General features: G+C 36.3%; 1 protein-coding gene across 23 annotated transcripts in view; it reads right to left on the bottom strand.

Annotated features, from left to right (window-relative positions):
• The window catches only part of LOC120424318 (poly(rC)-binding protein 3), a 335,864-nt gene that overhangs the window by 196,611 nt on the left and 118,880 nt on the right, over nt 1-20,373 (bottom strand). For 6 of the 23 annotated variants that reach the window (XR_008212383.1, XR_008212384.1, XM_052709559.1 and 3 more), the window contains exon 1: nt 5,317-6,006. The exons of 2 other annotated variants lie outside the window; for them this stretch is intronic. Coding sequence is in view for 19 of the 21 variants with exons in the window: in XM_052709559.1 (XP_052565519.1) it covers nt 5,317-5,406 (90 nt within the window). In the remaining 2 variants the exon portion in view is untranslated. Of the gene's footprint in view, nt 1-5,316; nt 6,011-20,373 lie in introns of those variants that run through there. 15 more of the 23 variants (XM_052709548.1, XM_052709549.1, XM_052709563.1 and 12 more) reach the window with 7 other exon arrangements.

Genomic DNA, 20,373 nt, shown 5'->3' with positions numbered 1-20,373 from the left:
ATGTCATTAGTCTGTTATTACAAAAACAATCCAATAACAAAAAAAATCATAACGACGAATAACAAATCAACATAAAATGTTATTGGCTTAGTATTTTAAAATATCAAAAATGTTATTCCCAAGTTATTTCCGTCTGCTCGGGTAAAATTTCAATTTCCCCAAAAAAACGCATTTTTTTAAATCATAACTCGGTGGCACAAATTTTATCCATTCTTTTCTATGGATCAAAAGTTGCATTTTGGTCCCCTAAAAAAATTAATTGGATTGTTGAAAGGATTGTTGATACAAAAAACCCGATTTAATCCCACCTGGGGTGAGAAAGAGCCTTTCTTACTAAAGAATATAACAATGGTAGAACTTCTTTCAATTAATAACATCGACTTTGTTTATTTATAACGTCAGCACAAAAGAAAGTCTTATGATGAAAGCAAAGTATTATAAATGATATGTTTTCCAAAAGAAATAAAAAACGCAATTTTCACCAAAAGAATATTTTCAATCGTACAATATGTTTGTACGTTTGTAATCAAACAAGCGTTTATGACAAACGCGATCATAGCAAGCTTCCCATGCGCCAGTGACAACGCACACCGCGGTTTTGGTTTTTTAGCTTCGGTACGAGCCCTATTGTGTGTTGATTTTTTGGTTCATCGTTCCAGCGCACCAAGCCAAGCAAAACCGAGGTACAAGTGAACCGCGTGTGCCACACGGTGCAGGGAAGCTAGCCATTCAGCTTCTATGAAAGTGACAGAGTCAGAGATAGCTATTTTTAACAACCGCACCACTACACACTCAATCGCAGAAACCTTAGGTAGAAAGCCATTAGCGTCGCTAGCATTGAAAACTTTGAAAACAATATAAGCGATGGAAAGCTTAGAAAGCTCCTATTGGAATCCAATGAACCCTGTTAAATAAACTTACGAAAATGAAGTCTACATTTAGGCGATTTTAGAAGCGAACGGGAAACAAATTGATTGTAGCCGGATGAATGTCCTATGTCACAAAACTTTTGCATAAACATTGGACAGCAATGCAAAAACGAACAGGGCAAAAGAAACCGAAAAGCTACGATATCTTACATGTTGTAGGAAACATCGGTAGACAAGCTACCACAAAACGAGTATAAGTCGAGCAGCAAAATATATGCGCCAGCATTCTCGCGCCAGTATTCGAAGCTCAACTTGACAACTTGTCGACATGGCGACGAAGCGTCAAAAATCGATGCAGTGTGATTTTTTGGCGATTTTTCCGATTAAAATTCATGCTGAATCGACATATTTACGAAGCTGGAAATGACGTCCTGCCTTAAAGTAAAACCTATACCTTTCTTTAGTAAGAAAGGCAAAAAAGCAAGATTATCGTTTTCATCAAATCAGACTATCGAAAAATTGTGAAAAATCATCATTTTCAAACTACTATATTTCTGAACAACAAATCGTAGATGGTTGTTCCAGGACTCAATTTGAAAAAATGGATTTCCGCAGTAAATTTTTCAAACAAAAAAAAATATTTCGAGTGCATACATTAAAGGTGGAACAAGTGGAGCAAGTGTGGCATTGCATGTTATAAATATAGGAAAAGCGTGAAAAAGGCGGGAGGGGGGATAATTTTGACTGAATTTAGCGTGACGTACTTTATGGATGAAGCCTTAGCTGGAAATTTGGAAAACGTATTTTTATACATTTTAATGATGTTCTAAAATAGTTTTAAAACGTATGCCAATTCCCATTTCTTAACTGAAAATAAAAGTTAGAGCCATGTATTTTTTCAAGAATTTAATGTTCTATGCCAAACTGCAATAACACAGACAGGTTATATTTTAAGTAGAACATAGCTATGCAATATAATATTTAAAAAATCGCGCAAAAATATAAAAAATACATAATTTCTAAACTAAAAATGTAAAATTATCAAATTCAAATAAAAAAAATTATGCCGCTCTGGTTTAAATCAGATTCAGAAAATACATTAAATATGCACAAAAAAAAATCAATTTTTCATATCAAAATTTTCACGTTTGTTACCTGACTAGTGACATTAAATTTTGCAAATGTTATGATACAAATCACATTTGGAGGTCATTTTGGACTTTTTTTTAAATTAAAAAAACAACCCGGGCAGACGGTAATAACAAAATTCAAGTCATTTCAATAACAAATACTGTTAAAGTAACATAAGAGAATAACAATAATGATGGTTTTATCTTCATTATCGGTACGGTATGATTTTACCATAAAATTTTTAAAACAGTGAAAATATTGACAAAACATCTTTCTTTCGATAAAAAACATGACTTATAAAAACATGCGTATTTAAAAAAGCACACTATTTTGGGAAAATTTTGACCTTTTAAACATGATGAATTACGCCATTGCAAATATTTTTTTCAAGTTCGTGATACTTTTTGCTTGGTTTAATTGAAAATTTGGGAAGAAATTTGATTCTTTGTTTAGATTTTTGTATGGACAATTGTTCACAAGATTAATTTCCAAAAAAGAGTCCACGTAGTTTCTGGATGACCCCGAATTCGAATTCCAGTTCGGATTTGATCCAAATGGTCACAAGTTCAAGTAAATAATGAAGTGTTCGACGTAGATATTTTTATTTAATTTCTGAAATTTAAAATGTAGATATTTCTCTGCCAACTTACACAGCAGTTGCCCCGACCCCTTTGGATTTGCGTTAAACTTTGTCCTAAGGGGTAATTTTTATTTCTGATCACGAATCTGAGGTCAATTTTTCGATATTTCGTGATGGAGGGGCGGTAAGACCCCTTTTATTTTTGAGCGACGCATGTCTTTTTTGCCGGTTTTTCGAAAAAAATCCGAACTTTGAAGGTCTAGTTACGGGTTGAATGCCATTTAAAATTTCAAATGCAAAGCGCCAGCTCCGGCAACGTCCAATCAAGCTCATATTTGGGATTTGGGCTCAGTATGCCCACCGGAACAAACCCCTGAATGCCCGCCAAAAAGTCATTTTTGATACATGAGCAATTCTCTACGAAATCGGTCTTTTTTCTTCAATTTTAATATTTGTATTTTTTAGTCCGACTGAAACTTTTTTGGTGCCTTCGGTATGCCCAAAGAAGCCATTTTGCATCATTAGTTTGTCCATATAATTTTCCATACAAATTTGGCAGCTGTCCATACAAAAATGATGTATGAAAATTCAAAAATCTGTATCTTTTGAAGGAATTTTTTGATCGATTTGGTGTCTTCGGCAAAGTTGTAGATATGGATACGGACTACACTGGAAAAAAATAATACACGGTAAAAAAAATTTGGTGATTTTTTTATTTAACTTTTTAACACTAAAACTTGATTTGCAAAAAAACACTATTTTTATTTTTTTTTATTTTTTGATATGTTTTAGAGGACATAAAATGCCAACTTTTCAGAAATTTCCAGGTTGTGCAAAAAAACATTGACCGAGTTATGAATTTTTTTAATCAATACTGATTTTTTCAAAAAATCGAAATTTTGGTCGCAAAAAATTTTCAACTTCATTTTTCGATGTAAAATTGAATTTGCAATCAAAAAGTACTTTAATGAAATTTTGATAAAGTGCACCGTTTTCAAGTTATAGCCATTTTTAGGTAACTTTTTTCAAAATAGTCGCAGTTTTTCATTTTTTAAAATTAGTGCACATGTTTGCCCACTTTTGAAAAAAATATTTTTGAAAGGCTGAGAAAATCCTTTATATTTCGCTTCTTCGGACTTTGTTGATACGACCTTTAGTTGCTGAGATATTGCAATGCAAAGGTTTAAAAACAGGAAAATTGATGTTTTCTAAGTCTCACCCAAACAGCCCACCATTTTTCAATGTCGATATCTCAGCAACTAATGGTCCGATTTTCAATGTTAATATATGAAACATTCGTGAAATTTTCCGATCTTTTAAAAAAAAATATTTTCAAAATTTTCAAATCAAGACTAACATTTTAAAAGGGCGTAATATTCAATGTTTGGCCTTTTTGAAATGTTAGTCTTGATTTGAAAATTTTGAAAATACTGTTTTCGAAAAGATCGGAAAATTTCACAAATGTTTCATATTTCAACATTGAAAATCGGACCATTAGTTGCTGAGATATCGACATTGAAAAATGGTGGGCTGTTTGGGTGAGACTTAGAAAACATCAATTTTCCTGTTTTTAAACCTTTGCATTGCAATATCTCAGCAACTAAAGGTCGTATCAACAAAGTCCGATGAAGCAAAATATAGAGAATTTTCTCAGCTTTTCAAAAATATGTTTTTCAAAAGTGGACAAACATGTGCACTAATTTAAAAAAAATGAAAAACTGCGACTATTTTGAAAAAAGTTACATAAAAATGGCTATAACTTGAAAACGGTGCACTTTATCAAAATTTCACTAAAGTACTTTTTGATTGCAAATTCAATTTTACATCGAAAAATGAAGTTAAAAAAATTTTGCGACCAAAATTTCGATTTTTTGAAAAAATCAGTATTGATAAAAAAAATCATAACTCGGTCAATGATTTTTTGCACAACCTGGAAATTTCTGAAAAGTTGGCATTTTATGTCCTCTAAAACATATCAAAAAATAAAAAAAAATAAAAATAGTTTTTTTTTTGCAAATCAAGTTTTAGTGTTAAAAAGTTAAATAAAAAAATCACCAAATTTTTTTACCGTGTATTATTTTTTTCCAGTGTAGTCCGTATCCATACCTACAACTTTGCCGAAGACACCAAATCGATCAAAAAATTCCTTCAAAAGATACAGATTTTTGAATTTTCATACATCATTTTTGTATGGACAGCTGCGAAATTTGTATGGAAAATTATATGGACAAACTAATGATGCAAAATGGCTTCTTTGGGCATACCGAAGGCACCAAAAAAGTTTCAGTTGGATTAAAAAATACAAAAAAAATCGAATGACCGAAATCCTAGAGAACTGCTCACATCCTAATATTTTTTATACTGAAGGTTGGTTAAAGCGTGAAACGTTGGTAAGAAAGCCTAACTGCGAGTATTTTTTTCAATTCTAAGGGTCTTTTGAACCGCTTTTTAATGTAAGTTGTTTGTAGGATTTCCTTAATAAAGATTGCTAAATTATGCATGTAGAAGTAGAAACCTTCCATTCAAAAATCGTGCTGCCCTAAATTGAGCATAGAAGGGAAAAAAAGCGCGCCTTCCCCTTCGCGGAAATCAACCGGATTAATGGAAATTTCCATTTCCATTATCTGTAACGTTCAATTTGCAACAAGAAAAAAACAAGAGGAAGAAAAAGTGAAGCATCCATCCATTTCATCAAATATTAAACGTCCTCCGCCCACTCTCGACTCTCTCGCTTACCTTGCCCTGCATGATGAGCCGGATGGTGAGGGTGACCGCCGGGTCGTCGGACAGGTTGATTTCGGTGAGCTTAGCCTTAGCTTCCTCCATTGCTGCTACCGCTGCCAGTGCTGCCACCGCCGCCGACTGTGGAGTGACTATGGTCGACGCTGCCGCTGATTGATGCTGAAGAGCCAGTTTTTTCCTGTTTATTTTCCTTCTTGGGTTGGTTTTTTTTTTCTGGCGTTTTCCACGCGGGCACACTTGGCGGGGTGGGGAGAGGACAAAAACGCGTGGGCGCGCTCTAAACTTGATTAATTAAAAATTTAGAAAATGCTTTTCCTGCTCCGGCTATTGCTCTTTCGACACGAAGAAGAACGACCGAATTTTCCCGCCAACACACGATCGCGCGTAAGCACACTTTTCCTTTTTTTTCCGTTATTCACTTTTCCGAACTTCTTCCTTTTTTGAAGAACACGCACTTTTTTCTCTTCTTCCCTCTAAAACGAGCACTTTTAAACCTGTTGGATGTGTAAGGTGTGTGTGTGAGTGTGTTTTTTTCAGGTTATACTTTTATTGTTGAAGTTGCTGATGTAGTTGTTGTTTGTTGTTGCTATTGTTGTTGGCAGCACACACACTCGCTCTTTCTCTCTCACGCCGGAGGATTAAGTAAATTAAAACGCCAAGGAAAGAATTGAACCTTCTCGAAAGGGACCTGCCGTGAGGAGAAGGAAGAAAAGAATAAACAATGAGATTGGAGGAAGGGATTTTTGTTGTTGTTTGGGCTGCCAGTCCAATACACACTGGCCGGCAGCGAAGTTATTAGAAATATAATTGGTATTAGACTTGGAATATTTTAAAACAGCTTATCTTAGTCCACTGCTTGATTAATCCATTTTAGAATAGCAGAGTAAAAATGTTCGAATCGAATAAATTTAACTATCTTTTATTAGGTTTTCTTTTCGAGATATTGTCTATCGAACTTTTGCCATTCATGACCTGGACTATGCTGTGTAGAACAAATTCCAGATAAAAATTGTAGATAAATTATTTTGGCAAACGTTTCCAAGTCAACCTCCCCCTTTTGTGTTTTTTTTTTCTTTACTTTGTGATCTATGTGATGTAATTTATGAGTTTGGTATGCAATATTATTGATCACCGGAAGTCAATTATAATTATTTGCTTATATTGGGACGACCCCATAGATGACGAAACGCGAAAAGAAATTATCGCGACATCTTCTGTGTTGATAAGTGGAAGACACCTTAAAAGCTAGTTCAACCAAATATTACACTTAGAATGAATGGCCTTCAGCTTCTTAACCGCCTTTCCCATTATAAGGCCGATGCAAATATTTAAAAAAGTTTTTGTCCCTCGGCCCTGGCCAAGGTCAAGGGGGGGGGGGGGGGCAAAAAAATAAAAAAATATAAAAATTTTAATAACAAGCCATAGTCTTCACATTTAAATGAAAAAAGTGTTTTAAAATGCATTTTACACTAGTTCAGTTGTTTTGCAATCATTAGTTTTCAAAAAATCTAAGATCTGACAAAAACAAAAATTGTATCGAAAAAAAAGATATTGCATCGAAAATTTTCAAAAAATCTTAAGATTTTTTAACAAACCCAAACATGCTAAAAATGATTTTAAACGCAGGAGAATGTATTTTAATTTGATTTCAGTTGGTTGCACTTGAATTTTCATTGAAACTTTGAAGTTTATTGTAAAAATATTTTTTTTGCCCCCTGATTTTTAGGGCCAATTTTGAAGGGGGGGATGACAAAAACTTTTAAAAATATTTGTACCAGCCTAACTGACAGCACCCTGTCTGGATCTATCCACTATGTGACAAAACCTATCTCTCCTCTTTCTGTCATAGGTTAGTTTAGTATTTTTCGCCGATAACTGCCAATATAAGCAAATAATTACAATTATAAAACAGACACTTTCTTCGGTTTGATAAGTCCTACAGGAAAGCAATTCCCCACGATATTGGAAAGTATTGAGTATTTTTATTTTTTGTATTTTTTGGCTCAAACTTTAAGGGGGTCTTCCCTTTTCTTTCCATACAAAAACGGTACGTAAATGTTCGTAGGTAATCTGTACCTTTTGAAGAAATTTTCTGATCGAATTAGTGTCTGTGGCAAAGTTGTAGGTATTAATGAGGACACAATTAATCAAGTTTACAAAATCTTTATTTTTCAGATTTTTTTAAGTTTTTGGTATTTTTTAAGGGACGAAACCCCGCAACTTATGAGTAAGTCAAAGTCTCACTCAAACAGCCCCTCAATTTATGTTGCCAATATCTCAGCAACTAAGGCCGTTGCAAATATTTTTCAATGTTTATGTCGCCGGACTAATGCCAGAATGAAGACTAACATTTCAAAAGAGCGGTGTATTGAATAATTGGACCTTTGGATGTTTTAATTTATAAAAAAGTATAATATTGAATTCTTTTTTTTTTATTCAAAAAACACAACAAAAATATGACTCGGCAATTTTTTTGGGCCGTATGGCCGTTTGGCTCAAAAGTAGCAAGATTTTATATAAAATCATATAAAAAAAATAAAAGATTCAAAATACGGATTTGGGATTTTTTATATGCGTTAGTTTCAAAATCGACTTAATTGTTTATCCTTGTACCAAATCGATCAACAATTTTTCAAAAAAATAAATTTTCGATTATTTACGTACCATTTTTATATGAACAGCTTCCAAAATTGTGACATGTATGACACAAAATGGCTTCTTTGGTCATAGGTCATAGGGTTTTTGAATTTTTCTTGGATTTTTCTCGACTTTAAGGACAGCGTAAAATTCGAAAAAATAAAAAAAATGCTTCGAATACTTCAATAAAAATCATTTCAACGCAAAAAAAGAATCTTCAAGGTATCACAAAATGCGCAGGGAAGCTTCTACCAAACATAACTCGAATTATTATGAATTATAGATTTGTGTTTGTAAAATGTTATGCACTTGTATAATATTTATGTTTATTTTATAACTTAGGATTTCAGGATCAGGAAACAATCTAGATATGAAATTTGAATAATGGACTGAAAATTCCATTGGAGTTGAGAAAAATATTGCAGTATCAGAGATCGCATTTATCTTAAAATAACATATTTCAGGAAAAATTTTGTATCCTTCCAAACGATGATTTCCAACCACTTCTAAAAGTTTCATAAATAGATTTCATGATATAAGTGAGTAGGGGGAATGTACCTATTCCCACCATTCTTAGCGGTGGTGTCAAAATGATGCTCAATAATTCGGAATGTTCCTTGAAATTTACTAAAACCAACGCACTTATCAGTAGAGCAGTTTTTTTATAATTATTTCTTTTTAATTTGACTTATTCCAAAAGTTATTCCTATTTCTTTTACAAACATTTTTCAAAAATAATTTCAAAGTCTATTCTCGTCTGACGAGAACGCGCAGTAGAAAACACAATATAAAAATAACATGAGAAAAATCGTCATCAGAGATACCCTCTGGCTCGATTCGTTTGGTAACAATAAGCAACTTTGCCAATTTTGAGCCAAATCGGTTAACGTTTAAGGGACGACCACTTTACTGAACTGTCAAACTGTCACTTTGAACCTTGCGATGACGATGGCTAATCAAAACAATACAAAATTGAGTTGCACGAGGTGACACAGGTGAGTAGGTTGCTGCTAATTTCGCGATTTTTCTGTCTTCCAGGTGAATTCATGCTGCGCACCTGAGTAGAATGCAGCGGCTGATGACTTTCTGGGCGATGCTGAATCTGGCGATGTGCGATGGATCGGGAAGTAGCCATCTTGGCTTCGGTCGTGTTGTGCATCGCCGCGTTAAATTAGAAGGATTTTTCATTGCATTTGTCGTTTTTGTGGCCGTGAAATGGGTACAATCAGTGGAATGAGTGATGGGCTATTTGGGAAAAGTGAAGTTTTCTCGGATATTGCGGTTTTAAGTGTTTTTCCTGCGATTTTGTTTGGTGGAGTTGCCGTGGGAGGGAGAGAGTGAGAGGGAGTTGACTAGTGTGTGTGCTGTCTTGGTTCGCCGATGACAGCGACGAAATCGTGCCACTGCCGAAGCAATGACAGGAGGTGGATTCTGCTACAGCGTCGCGAGTGTTGGGTCAAACGTCATTCGATGTTGGGGTGTAGTTTTCGAGAAGGGCCAAATTTGAACATGCAGACTTTCTGCAAACCTACAGATTTTTGATCAAATGGGCCAAAACGCAGTAAGAGAGAAAGTTCTGCGTCGTGCCTGGATATGGTCGTCGCTTGTCCAGCGCAGGGATGTGGCTCCACTGGCCTCGTCGTCAGCTGAGTGAACTTGCTGTGAGCTGCTGCTTGCCGTAATCGTTGCTGGACTCGGGTGAGAGCGTTCTTTATTTTACTTTTTTCTATTTTTAGTTTATACTTTTGTCGCGTTCGGTTCCTTTTGTTTATTTTTTAATTATTTTAACTGAATTGAAACAGTATTTTATTTTTATGTTTTGTATTCATAACTTCATCGCTTCCGTAAACGTAAAAATGAATCGTACTGGAATAAATGATGATTGTAATTTAGGCGCATGGATCTTTTCTTTCCACAGCCGGCTGTCTAAGATTAGATCTCAAACAAATGTTCGCGTCGGGATTAAAATATAAAATACACTGAAATAATAATAACACTTTCTCAGCAGCAGCATCCGACTGCTTGCTTTGAGAATAAATTTTCAATCCTGTTAAAATAATAAACTTTTCTTAATCTAAACGGGAATTGTCTCAACAGCAGCATCCGATTGCTTGCCTTGAGAATAAAAATCTAACAGTTAACTTCATTTATGCCAATGGTCGTATCGCTTGCTTAGGGCGAATCCCAGACCTTTACCCATCACAACTACCAACTCCACGCGACATTTACGCATCCTTGTTGTTTAAATTCAATTAAATTTGATCAAATGGTCAGTTTGATCGAGTTCCACAATAAGGTTGGGAAAAAGAGCCTGCGGTTTCGCTACCTTTTTCTAAGTAAATTCAGCATCAACACTTCCCGTGCTCCTAATCCTTATTCCTCTCCCGGTGAATGGTGGAGATGGGAGCGGCCGGCAATGGATGGCTCTCATGGTGCTACCTGTCCTGTTCTGGTAGAATTGGTTTTAATTCCCTCTAATCAATTTCTAAGCAACCTGGGCAGGACAATTAACACACATACATGACGAAATCCAGTCTGCAACCCGCTAAGATCACCATCTCCATGCGAATGCGAATGCGAATGCGAATGCGAAATCGGTTAACGTTTAAGGGACCTTCAAAATTGGTGAAAAAAATCATTTCATACAAAAACGTCTTCTTTAAATCACTAATTACTCGTCAGGGTTAACTCGGATCGTTTGGCGGTCTTGGGTAGAGTTGTTTCTTTTTTTTTGATTTGATTGATTTTTTATTCGGCAGGAAAAGCCACCAAAGCAGTAGCACCAAAAACCTACATCGTTTTAATACAATATACAATAAATTTTAGTGTTCTCAATTAACTTTTAAATATCCGGTCAAACTCCATTGGTTTCCACCTGTGAAGGAGTTTGGTTGATCATGGCAAGAGAAATCTAAAATGATATAAAAAAGTGCATAGATTATGGCGATAAAGGCAAAATTATAGAATAAAGATAATTGTGTCGGAAAACTAACTTTTTAAACTGAGTTTTAGAAGAAAGCAAAAAAGAAAAAAAAAAGATTGGAAAACAAAATAGTCTACTATGTAACAAGAAAATCAAAGGATTTAAGGATGTGTTCAATAACAGTGGGTTCATTCAAAAAAGAGAGCAATTTGTTTTTAAATATTGATACGCTTTGACAATCACCAAATCTATTCCAAAAATAATTATATAATTGGGTACTAAAGCCCTATGTAAGTTTTTATGTAAAACGGTAAAAAACACGATCAAAAACCATTTCTGATAACTTTTTTTCATTTTAATGCAAAAAATAATAATGACAAGACAACATTTTTTCGATGAATCAACTAAGGTCCCCTTGGAACGAGCTGTCAAGTAGGAACTTTTCTGTCAAGAAGGACCGCGAGGTTTATTTTTCAAAATTGATTTAAAAATCCATTTTAAACTCTTTGTGGGCGTACAAAGGGTCATTGTACTCAGAAAAATCAGCTTTATCACTGTAAACAATAATATCAGCAATCTAAGCTTCATTTTAGGACCCAATTGAACACCTTTGAAAGATATACATCTTTCGCCGGCTAATGTTGAAATATTGGGTCGGTCTAATAAATTATGGCTTCTGGTAAAGTGTTGATGGTTAGATAATTTGAATTTTGTATCACTGTGAGTTTGTTCATGTAAACATAAATGAATGAAGCAACATGTTTGAATTACGTGACTTCGCAGTGGTTTTTTATAAATTATTCTTAAGATTTTATTTTGGGCTATTTGAAGTTTGTTAATCAAAATATTACAGGAGTTTCCCCAAACTGAAGTTATGTAAGATAAGTGAGAATTAAATAGTGAATGATAAATTATCAAAGGTACATTAGCAGTTAATTTGTGTTTAATTTTATAGATAATTCCAATAATCTGGTTGAGTTTGTTCAATAAATTTTTCTCCTAAACTTTACATGAGAATCTCACACTTGGCAATGATCCAACACATTTAACGCCACCTTATGGTGAAATTTTGAATTTTTTGCAATTTTCCATACATTTGCTTCGATTTTTTCCATACAAACTTCAACGATCAATAGCGGGGGGACCTTAACTTCTATTATCGGCCTATTTTTTCTAATTTCAATTTTTTTTCACTAATTTGGTGTATCACAGTCCCCGTGAAAATTGCAATTTTTGGGCGTGATAAATCAATAGGGAAGACACCTTAAAAGTTTGAGCCAAATCAAAAAAATACAAATCAAGTCCATTTCCAAAATACTGAGGAAATTTGCAGGAGTAAGAAAACAGGGGTAGAAAATCAAATCAAATTCCATAACTCAGGTGTGTACCAATGACCGGTACGTGTTACCAAACTACACTCTTAGGTGGGGGGCCGAATGCCAAGATTACGGGTCCTCAGGGCTAATCTCAAGTCAGTACACACACACTCCTAATCGTAGCCCTGTTCCACCATCGAAGAAGAAGACGAAGAAGGAAGCATCCAACCACCGATCAAACCCCGTGGAATCAATTAGGTCGATGTGACCGGAATAGCAAAATCCCAGAATCCTGGGAGCGTTCCGGAGTTTGCGGGTGCGGGTGTGTGTGCGAAGTGATGTTGTATCCTTGGCCAGTTCCAGCAGCTGCCGTGAGTGGGGCGTTACGCTTTATCGTGGGGAGGTCGACCCCCAGGAGAGAAGGGAGGAGTCCGATATCAATTGCCTGTAAGTGGAGAAGAAAAACAAACAGTTAGTAATGCGGTGCTGTGTGTGAGTCTGTGTGTGAGACAAGGGTGTTTGTTGTTGTTTGCTACTTGAGCAGCGCGCGCGAGAGTGTGTGTGAGTGGGGTTGGATGGCAAATTGATGGTACGACGAGCGAAAATGATATTATTTGATGAGGTAAAGTGATATTTGCTGTTTGATCAGGGAGATTATTACTGGTAATCTAATTTGGGGGGGCTGCTGCTGGGAAGGATGGAGGATTGCGGTCTTCGCTTCTGACACGTACACGGAGAAAAAAGAGTTCCCAAAATCGTGAACAAGCGTTCATGAAAATGGGAACCTCGAACAAAGTGTTCAAATCCCATGGTACGATTTTGAAAAACGTACCATGAAATTTGAACACTTTGTTCGTGGTTCCCATTTTCATGAACGCTTGTTCACGATTTTGGGAACTCTTTTTTCTCCGTGTAGGGGAGGGAAAACTTTATTAAATTAGGAAAAAGGTCGATGGGGTTTTAATAAGCATGATGGAGGCGATAAGATGCACGTATGGATTACCTTGGCGGTTAAGGTGAGTTGAAGCACCTTTAAAGATTGTGGTTCGAGACTTTAAAACGAGAAGTTTATTTAAATTTCCAAACAAACTTGCATTTTCTGCAGCTTTTTGCTGCCGAACCCTCGGGCAGATAACCGACGGATATAACAAAGCCAGAAAATCGATTCTCATATATAACAGACCTGCTGTTCTGCTGTTGACCGGTTAGGACCTTATCAGTTTGTTCGATTTACAGACTGTGATTGATTGTGAGAACATGGAAGATATAAAAAAATGTTAATATTTATATTGACAAAAAATTAAAATCTGAAATCTAGAATGAGTTCCCTGCAACCCAAGTGATACAGAAAGTCTCAAACAGTTACGTATCGCTACCAGCAGGTCGATTCCCAGAATTACGCAATCCCACGTTCGCGTGCATCCATCGAGTCCGATACACCTGACACGTTACGTTCCTACTTCTGAGATCCCACCACAGTGCAGTGCAGTCCCAGTCCCCCCCGTTCTTGGTTCGAATCTGGTTAATACCGTTACATGAACTCGGCGCGTTTCTTGCCGAGGAGAGTTTCGCAAGTCGTCGTCGTTTTTGCGGATGAGAGGAAAAGCAAGAGTGGAGGGAAAAAATATTTATCATCGCTTCGTCGATACACTAACTGACGAATGCTTCTGGATGCTGCCAAAGTAGTCAACGATCCACCGTGACTGTTGAGTTGGAGGTAGAACTCCGGAGTTCGCCAGGCAATTCTGCGTTGCGGTGGAAAAAGAAGCTTAGCGATAAGCTCTTTTGCACGGTGGCAACGCTGGCAACACTGAAGGAAATGTTCAAACTGTCATGAATTTGTGTTCATGGTATCGTGAATAATAGCTATCACAAATTAAATAACTATTATCACTAATTGCCATGTATTAATTTTGGTTGATCTTCTTCATGACACGATGAATGTTATGAACCCGTGACCACAGACTTTACCCAAATTGCGTAACGATTTCACAACATTCCCGATAATTGTTCACGGTGACGCTTAATATCCAGTTAAACGATTTCCAAACTACACTTCTTTCCGTGCCATTCCCCATGTCTGATTCGGAACTCTAGCTACAGGCTGGAAACTGGAACACCGTTTCAAACGTGCGGTCTGCCTTGTTTTGTTGGCACCGGTTCCGCGAGGTGTCGTCCGCAAATCTACACACGAACGGAAGCGACACACTTATTTGCGCCGATGAGAGATCGATACATTGAACGTGCCCTAATGAGTGCATCTTGCCCTGGTCGAGCGCGTTGCGACGAAAATGAGGGGTGAAAATTTTACTTGGAATTACATGTAATTTTTTTTTTTTTTTTTTTTTGGGGAGGTGCTCTACAGTTCGGCTGAGCTGTGGGGCATTTTCTCCGAGTACATCGGCAGGTTCAAAACCTGCAAGACCCGCTTGGACCAAGTAACCCTAGTCAGTTACATGATCTCCAAGTATGGAATGTAAGGAGTTGTTTTTGTTGTGTATATTTAATATGTTGATCGATCCTCGGTCCTAACCTGGTCTTAGCACCTAAGAGGACCTAATAAAAATAAGTTTAGAATAAAAAAAAAACATGTAATTTTTTGAAACTCACAAGAACGCAACGTAGAGTTTTCATATCATATTAAAATACACGATTTTTTTCACGGTGTACACGCCCAGGTGGGCCGGCAAGTGTAATCAGCGTAATGTGTTTCCCGCGGTCTCTGGGACTGTTGGGAAAAAAGTAGAGCTGTGGCGTGCTCTGAGTCGGTTCAAAGTAGGATTTGCTAAATGTGGCGTGTGTGTGGAAACTGTTTAAGCACGTTTGAAAGCTAAGTTGATGCTTTGATTATTTTGGTAAAGTTGATTTTCCGAAATGCAGTAGATTAACTCACCTTGGTAACTTAGATCTTTAAGATAACTAAGGTATCCTTGGTAGCAGAGTTTTTCTAATTAAGGTAAATATTCTTCAAAATTGATTTTATCTGGCATCTAAACAGACTTGATGCTGAATATTGTTGGGTAACTGACTGTTTTCTTTTCTTTTCTTGAATCTTAGTAACCGAGAAGATCTTGACAAGTTAACCATTTTCTTGTGTGGTTACAGAGTTCACTTTGGATGGATATTTTGTGTTGGTAGCCGTTGGTAGCATAGTTTAACTTGACTACTTTGTGCAGTTACTTAGTTCACTTTGTTAGTTAAAATACCTCTTGTTCAATAATTCACTTTGGTTGGGCATTTTTTGTTTCTTTAGTTCATCTTGGTAACCTTGGTAACTGTGTAAACTGAGTTCAATTTGATTGCCTGATTCAGCTGTTTTTGGAGATTTTACATTTTTGACTGTGTTGTTCATGGTAACGCAGTTAACCTTGGTAACTGAGTTCTTCTTATAAAATAAGTGCACTTTATAGATGATCTCTATATTGACTTAAACTTACGTATTCAAAGACGTTGTTCGGTGAACTGGTAACTCAGTTTTCGTTGCGATTTTTTTTCCTGGTAACTAAGTTCACCTTGGTAACCAAATTCACTTTTTTAACTAATTTTTTTTTGGTAACTGAATAAACCTTGATACATCACCTGCCATTGGAAGCCGAGCTTGCTATCGTATACAATTTTATATTGGAATCCATGGCAATTGAGCTGTGTTAGTGACTGAGACCACATTTGGTAACCTTGCTAAGTGATGCCCCCATTTGTTTTTTCCTTGGCTCTTCTCAGCTACTAAGGTCTCTTTGGTAACTTCGTTGGTAACATAAGATGACTTGAGTTATTTTCCAAGCTCGAACGAGTTTGAAGGTCATTGTTGGTAACCGAGTTTATTTTGCGTTGCCAGTTGTTTTTTGATAATTGAAATCATTCGGTTCAGATACTTTACTTGAGTAACCAATTTTTGTTTGGTAGCATAGGTCTTTTTAATAACTAACCTTAATTACCATAACTAATTAGATTTTTGGTAGCTGAATTCTCCTCAGTAACTTATTTCTTACTTAGTTTTCATTGGTAAGTTAGAAATCGTTGGTAACCAACCTTATCTTGATTAGTTTTTGTCCATGGTTGTTGTTATAACTTGGTAACTGAATCAGAATTACTATAAAACCCTTGTGTTACTGAGCTTAAATTAGCTTGAAATTCGTTGTTTATAACTGAGTTTATTTCGAACAGAAAGTTATATTTGGTAACTGAATACATTCAGTTCAATAGATATACTTCCGTAACCAAATTTTGCTTGGTAGCTAAGGTATTTTTAATAACTGTAAACTTCTTAGTCTCCCTTTATAAGTGACCATTTTGGTAAATATGTTCTTCTTGCTAACTGATTTCTACTTTATAACTTAGTTTACATTGTACTTTATAACTTAGTTTACATACAAAGTAAGAAATCGGTGGTAACCAAGCTCGTCTTAATGAGATATTTGTGATGGTTGTTGTGTTAACTTGATAACTGATCCATAACTTATTTGTCGAATTCTGCTTGTTGAATGAACTCAACTAAGTTACCAAGTTCATCTTGGTAGCTTAAGTTCAAGATAGTTGCAAGCTATTCTTAGAAACTGAGTTCTGATTGGTAACCGACTTCTTTTTTGCAACTAAGTTTACATTGATATGTAAGAAACGGAAAGAAGCTTGATTACCAGCTGCTCTGCTGATTTATTGCTGGTTATTGAGTTCAGCAAGGTCACTGAGCTGGAAGAAGTCATCAATGATAAGTGTGCTTTTCTAGGTAGCTTAGTTCGTCGTGGTAGCTTTTTTTTATTTGTTTCATCTAGAATTTAATGTTGGTAACTCAGATCATCTTACTAATTGGATTCACCTGCGTATCCAAGCTGATCTTAGGTACTCCAGTCTGCACTCTTTGGTTACCAAGAACTTCCTGGTAACCGTTTTCTTTTGGTATCCGAGTTCAACATTGGTAACTGCGTTCGTCTTGATAGGTGAATTGACCTTGCCACTGAGCAAATTCTCCGAAAAAAGACTCAAGTTTACAGTTGGTCAAGCCGAACGATGTGTCGCACGGGATTACGTTCCGGCTGTGAACTTTCTTTGCAGCTTAACTTTGGATGTTTTGGGGATCGATATCGTTGTAGGGTAGTGCTTTCGTATTTGTCCTTTTTTAGTTTTTTTTTTTTGAGCATCAGATTTTCAAAAAAAACAATCGGAAAGAGAACTACCTAATTTCAGTTGCATCAGAATAACCAATGACGAAGCCCCAGTTGAACTGAGAGGATCTCAAAGATTACACAGCGATTTACCGTCCTACGGATGGGAACTTTGACGAAGCAGGCCAAAATATCCCGTGGACGAGAATCAATTTCTACGCTTGGATTATTTCTTCGTTTGGGGAGGTTTTTTTTCTCCGGCGTTACATGATAGGATTTATTTTTTCCCCACTTCACTTCGATGTAACAAACTAGAACATGGAATTTCCCATGGATTGATATATTGGATGCGCTCTACTTGTTATGCGGGGTACGAGTTTTTCGGGAATCCAATTTTCCACAAAATGTTCACAAAGTTCAAAACATTCCGTTGCAACTGTGTGTCACCTTTTGGCTTGTGCGAAATCGATAAATCATTTCTTCCAGAAGGGTTTTTTTTTCTGATTGATTCCTGTGAGTACGGAGTTGTCCTCCTGGCAAACGCGCGCTGACGAGCAACGTCAAACCAAATTAATAAAATGTCACCTGCGGTGGTGGTGTGACTACGGCCCAGGCGGACACAGTCCGACAGGTGCACCAGATTTGATCTAGATTGTGCAGTAGTTTTGCGTACCAGGTATGATGGACGGTGGTGGTTCGTCAACGGATTACGAGCTTGGAAATGTCGACCTGGTACACAGATTTGAAGAGTGGTGATTTGAGATATCATAGAACTGGGTTGATTTCAAAGATATTTTTTAAATTATTATTTTTGTACAGTTAAATTTTACATGGTGCTCAGGCGTTACGATTCTTGTTTGAAGCAATTTGTAGATTGACACATGACGAACAAAATACTTTAGTCGAATTGCAAAAAATGTTGTGTTGTTTAGGAGAAATCGAAAAAGTTCTAAACGTAACGCCTGAGCGTTATGCGAAATTAAAGTGACTAAGTCATGTTCAGAGGAAACCAGATACAATGCTAAACATTTGAGCCCAACTTTTTCCACAAATGAAAATTCCAAGCTGAAAAACGTCTCAATTACAGAGCTTCCCTTCTGTGGAGTTTCACCACCAAAAGTTGAAAATCTCTGCCCAAGGTGGGTTGTGAAGCCCCTTTTCCGCTGGAAGGGCTCTTCAAATTTAGCCCGTAATTGCTGCTGGTGGGATGGCACCGTTTTCCTTTTTTTATTTGTGTATGCGCCGCTAGACAGACGTCACGGGGAAAACTTGTTTGGAAAATATGGTCGACTATGGGAGGGAAAACTCGGTGGAAAAGCTAGGTTATTTATTCTGGAAAGCACGGGAAAAAATAGTTGTGAAAATCTTTATCCAAAACTCATGAATGGAATGAAATTTGTTCACGATTTTTAGATGATTTCTCATAACAATCGCTATTCTTTGCGATCCTGTTCAAGTAAATGTTCAAATCTATCTTTAAGAAAAGTTTCAAAGCTTCAAATATACTCTTGGTTGTATGCCGATTCACAATAACATTTGAACTTTATACAATGCTCAGGCGTTACGTTTTATATTTCATCGATTTCTTCAAATCATCAACATATTTTTGCAATATTTTTAAAGCAATTTGTTCGTCGTGTGTTAAGCTACAGGTTCAATTTTTTTAAAAAATTCAGAGTGAATTAGGAGAAATCAACGAAATATAAACCGTAACGCCTGCCAGGATTCACGATATCATGAATTTGACAAATTAAACTTTTTCTCAGTGCTCCCAACCCGCCGGTTGGTGTCGTGGCTGGTGACGACGATGATGATGCTAGACTCTCTTTTTTTCTTCTTTACTTAAAAAAAAAAGAAATGGGAACGTTCGCTACTTGGACTAGGTATTCCACCAACACGGGGGAACGGTATATAAAATCCGTAATAAAAGATGACGATGACGGATGTGTGATGGCTGCAGCCAGGGGGGAGGGGGGGGAAGAAGCAGCCAGTGGCACACATTCAAACAGTCGTGCACGTGCACGACTCCTGTCAAGGGAGAAAAAAAGAAGTGAGAAAAGCCGAGGGGAAAATCCGGAAGAGAGATGCGCTTATATCAGGTTTTTGCTGGCGCTGGCTCGATTCTATGGTCACTTTTTTTTCCTCTCTGCTTCTTGTGAAATACTCTGGGTGTAGGTAGCTAGCTCCTGGTGGGATTCCGGGATGAGTTATGTGCCTTTAAATGACTGAAGAATTACTGGCGCGGTATCGTATTGGAGGGGTGGGAAAGGGAAGGGTAGAATGGGCACAAGTTAGTTAGCTGATATCGTATTTCAGTATTTATAGGTTGATGAAGGGAAGTTGCATGGAATTTCACATCATGCGAAAGTCTAAACTTTAGGAAACATTGAGAATTTCAGAAAAAAGAAGATTGAGAACCGATGAATGCTCAGTAAAATAACTAACAGGTTGAAAATTGAATTCTTTTAAAGTAGTTTTACCCTAATTTTCAACCAGTACAATTTACTTCAACTGGAGGTAAAATGTGAAAATCTGGATGGTTTAAAATTTGGAAGTTTAATATAATCTCCTTGATTGTGTAAGATTACCAGAATTAAGGCTGAAAAGGTGGCATTGTATCGAAAAAGGGGTCAATTAATAATTCCTGCATTTTTAAAAGCTAAAATATATTTTTTTTCTGACCCATTCTTAAACGTAATATTTCAATTTTTACAGAGTAGTTTTATAGTTAACAGTATCAACTGACGAAATATAAGGCGGAATCCTCGGAAAATATGTTCCGTTAATTAACTAATCTATCTCAGCCTTGACTTTCGTGAATTTTCGCTTTATTTATTTGAAAAAAAAAAATGAATAGGGTTAAAAACAATTTTCGTTGCTTTTATGAATTTATTACGACAAAAACTTCACAAACATCACACATAGACAGTTCAAAAAAGGAAAATTCTGGAAGGTTGAATAATTTGCTGGATTAATATAACACAATTATCTATGTAATTTTACTTCAATTCATGTGGAATAGATAGAATTGCATAAAAAGGTAATATTATACATTTTTTTCTGACGTAAATGTTTC

The sequence above is a fragment of the Culex pipiens genome, chromosome 3 (genome assembly GCF_016801865.2).
Source record: "Culex pipiens pallens isolate TS chromosome 3, TS_CPP_V2, whole genome shotgun sequence".
NCBI lineage: Eukaryota > Metazoa > Arthropoda > Insecta > Diptera > Culicidae > Culex > Culex pipiens.
This window is presented reverse-complemented; position numbering and strand designations above follow the sequence as displayed.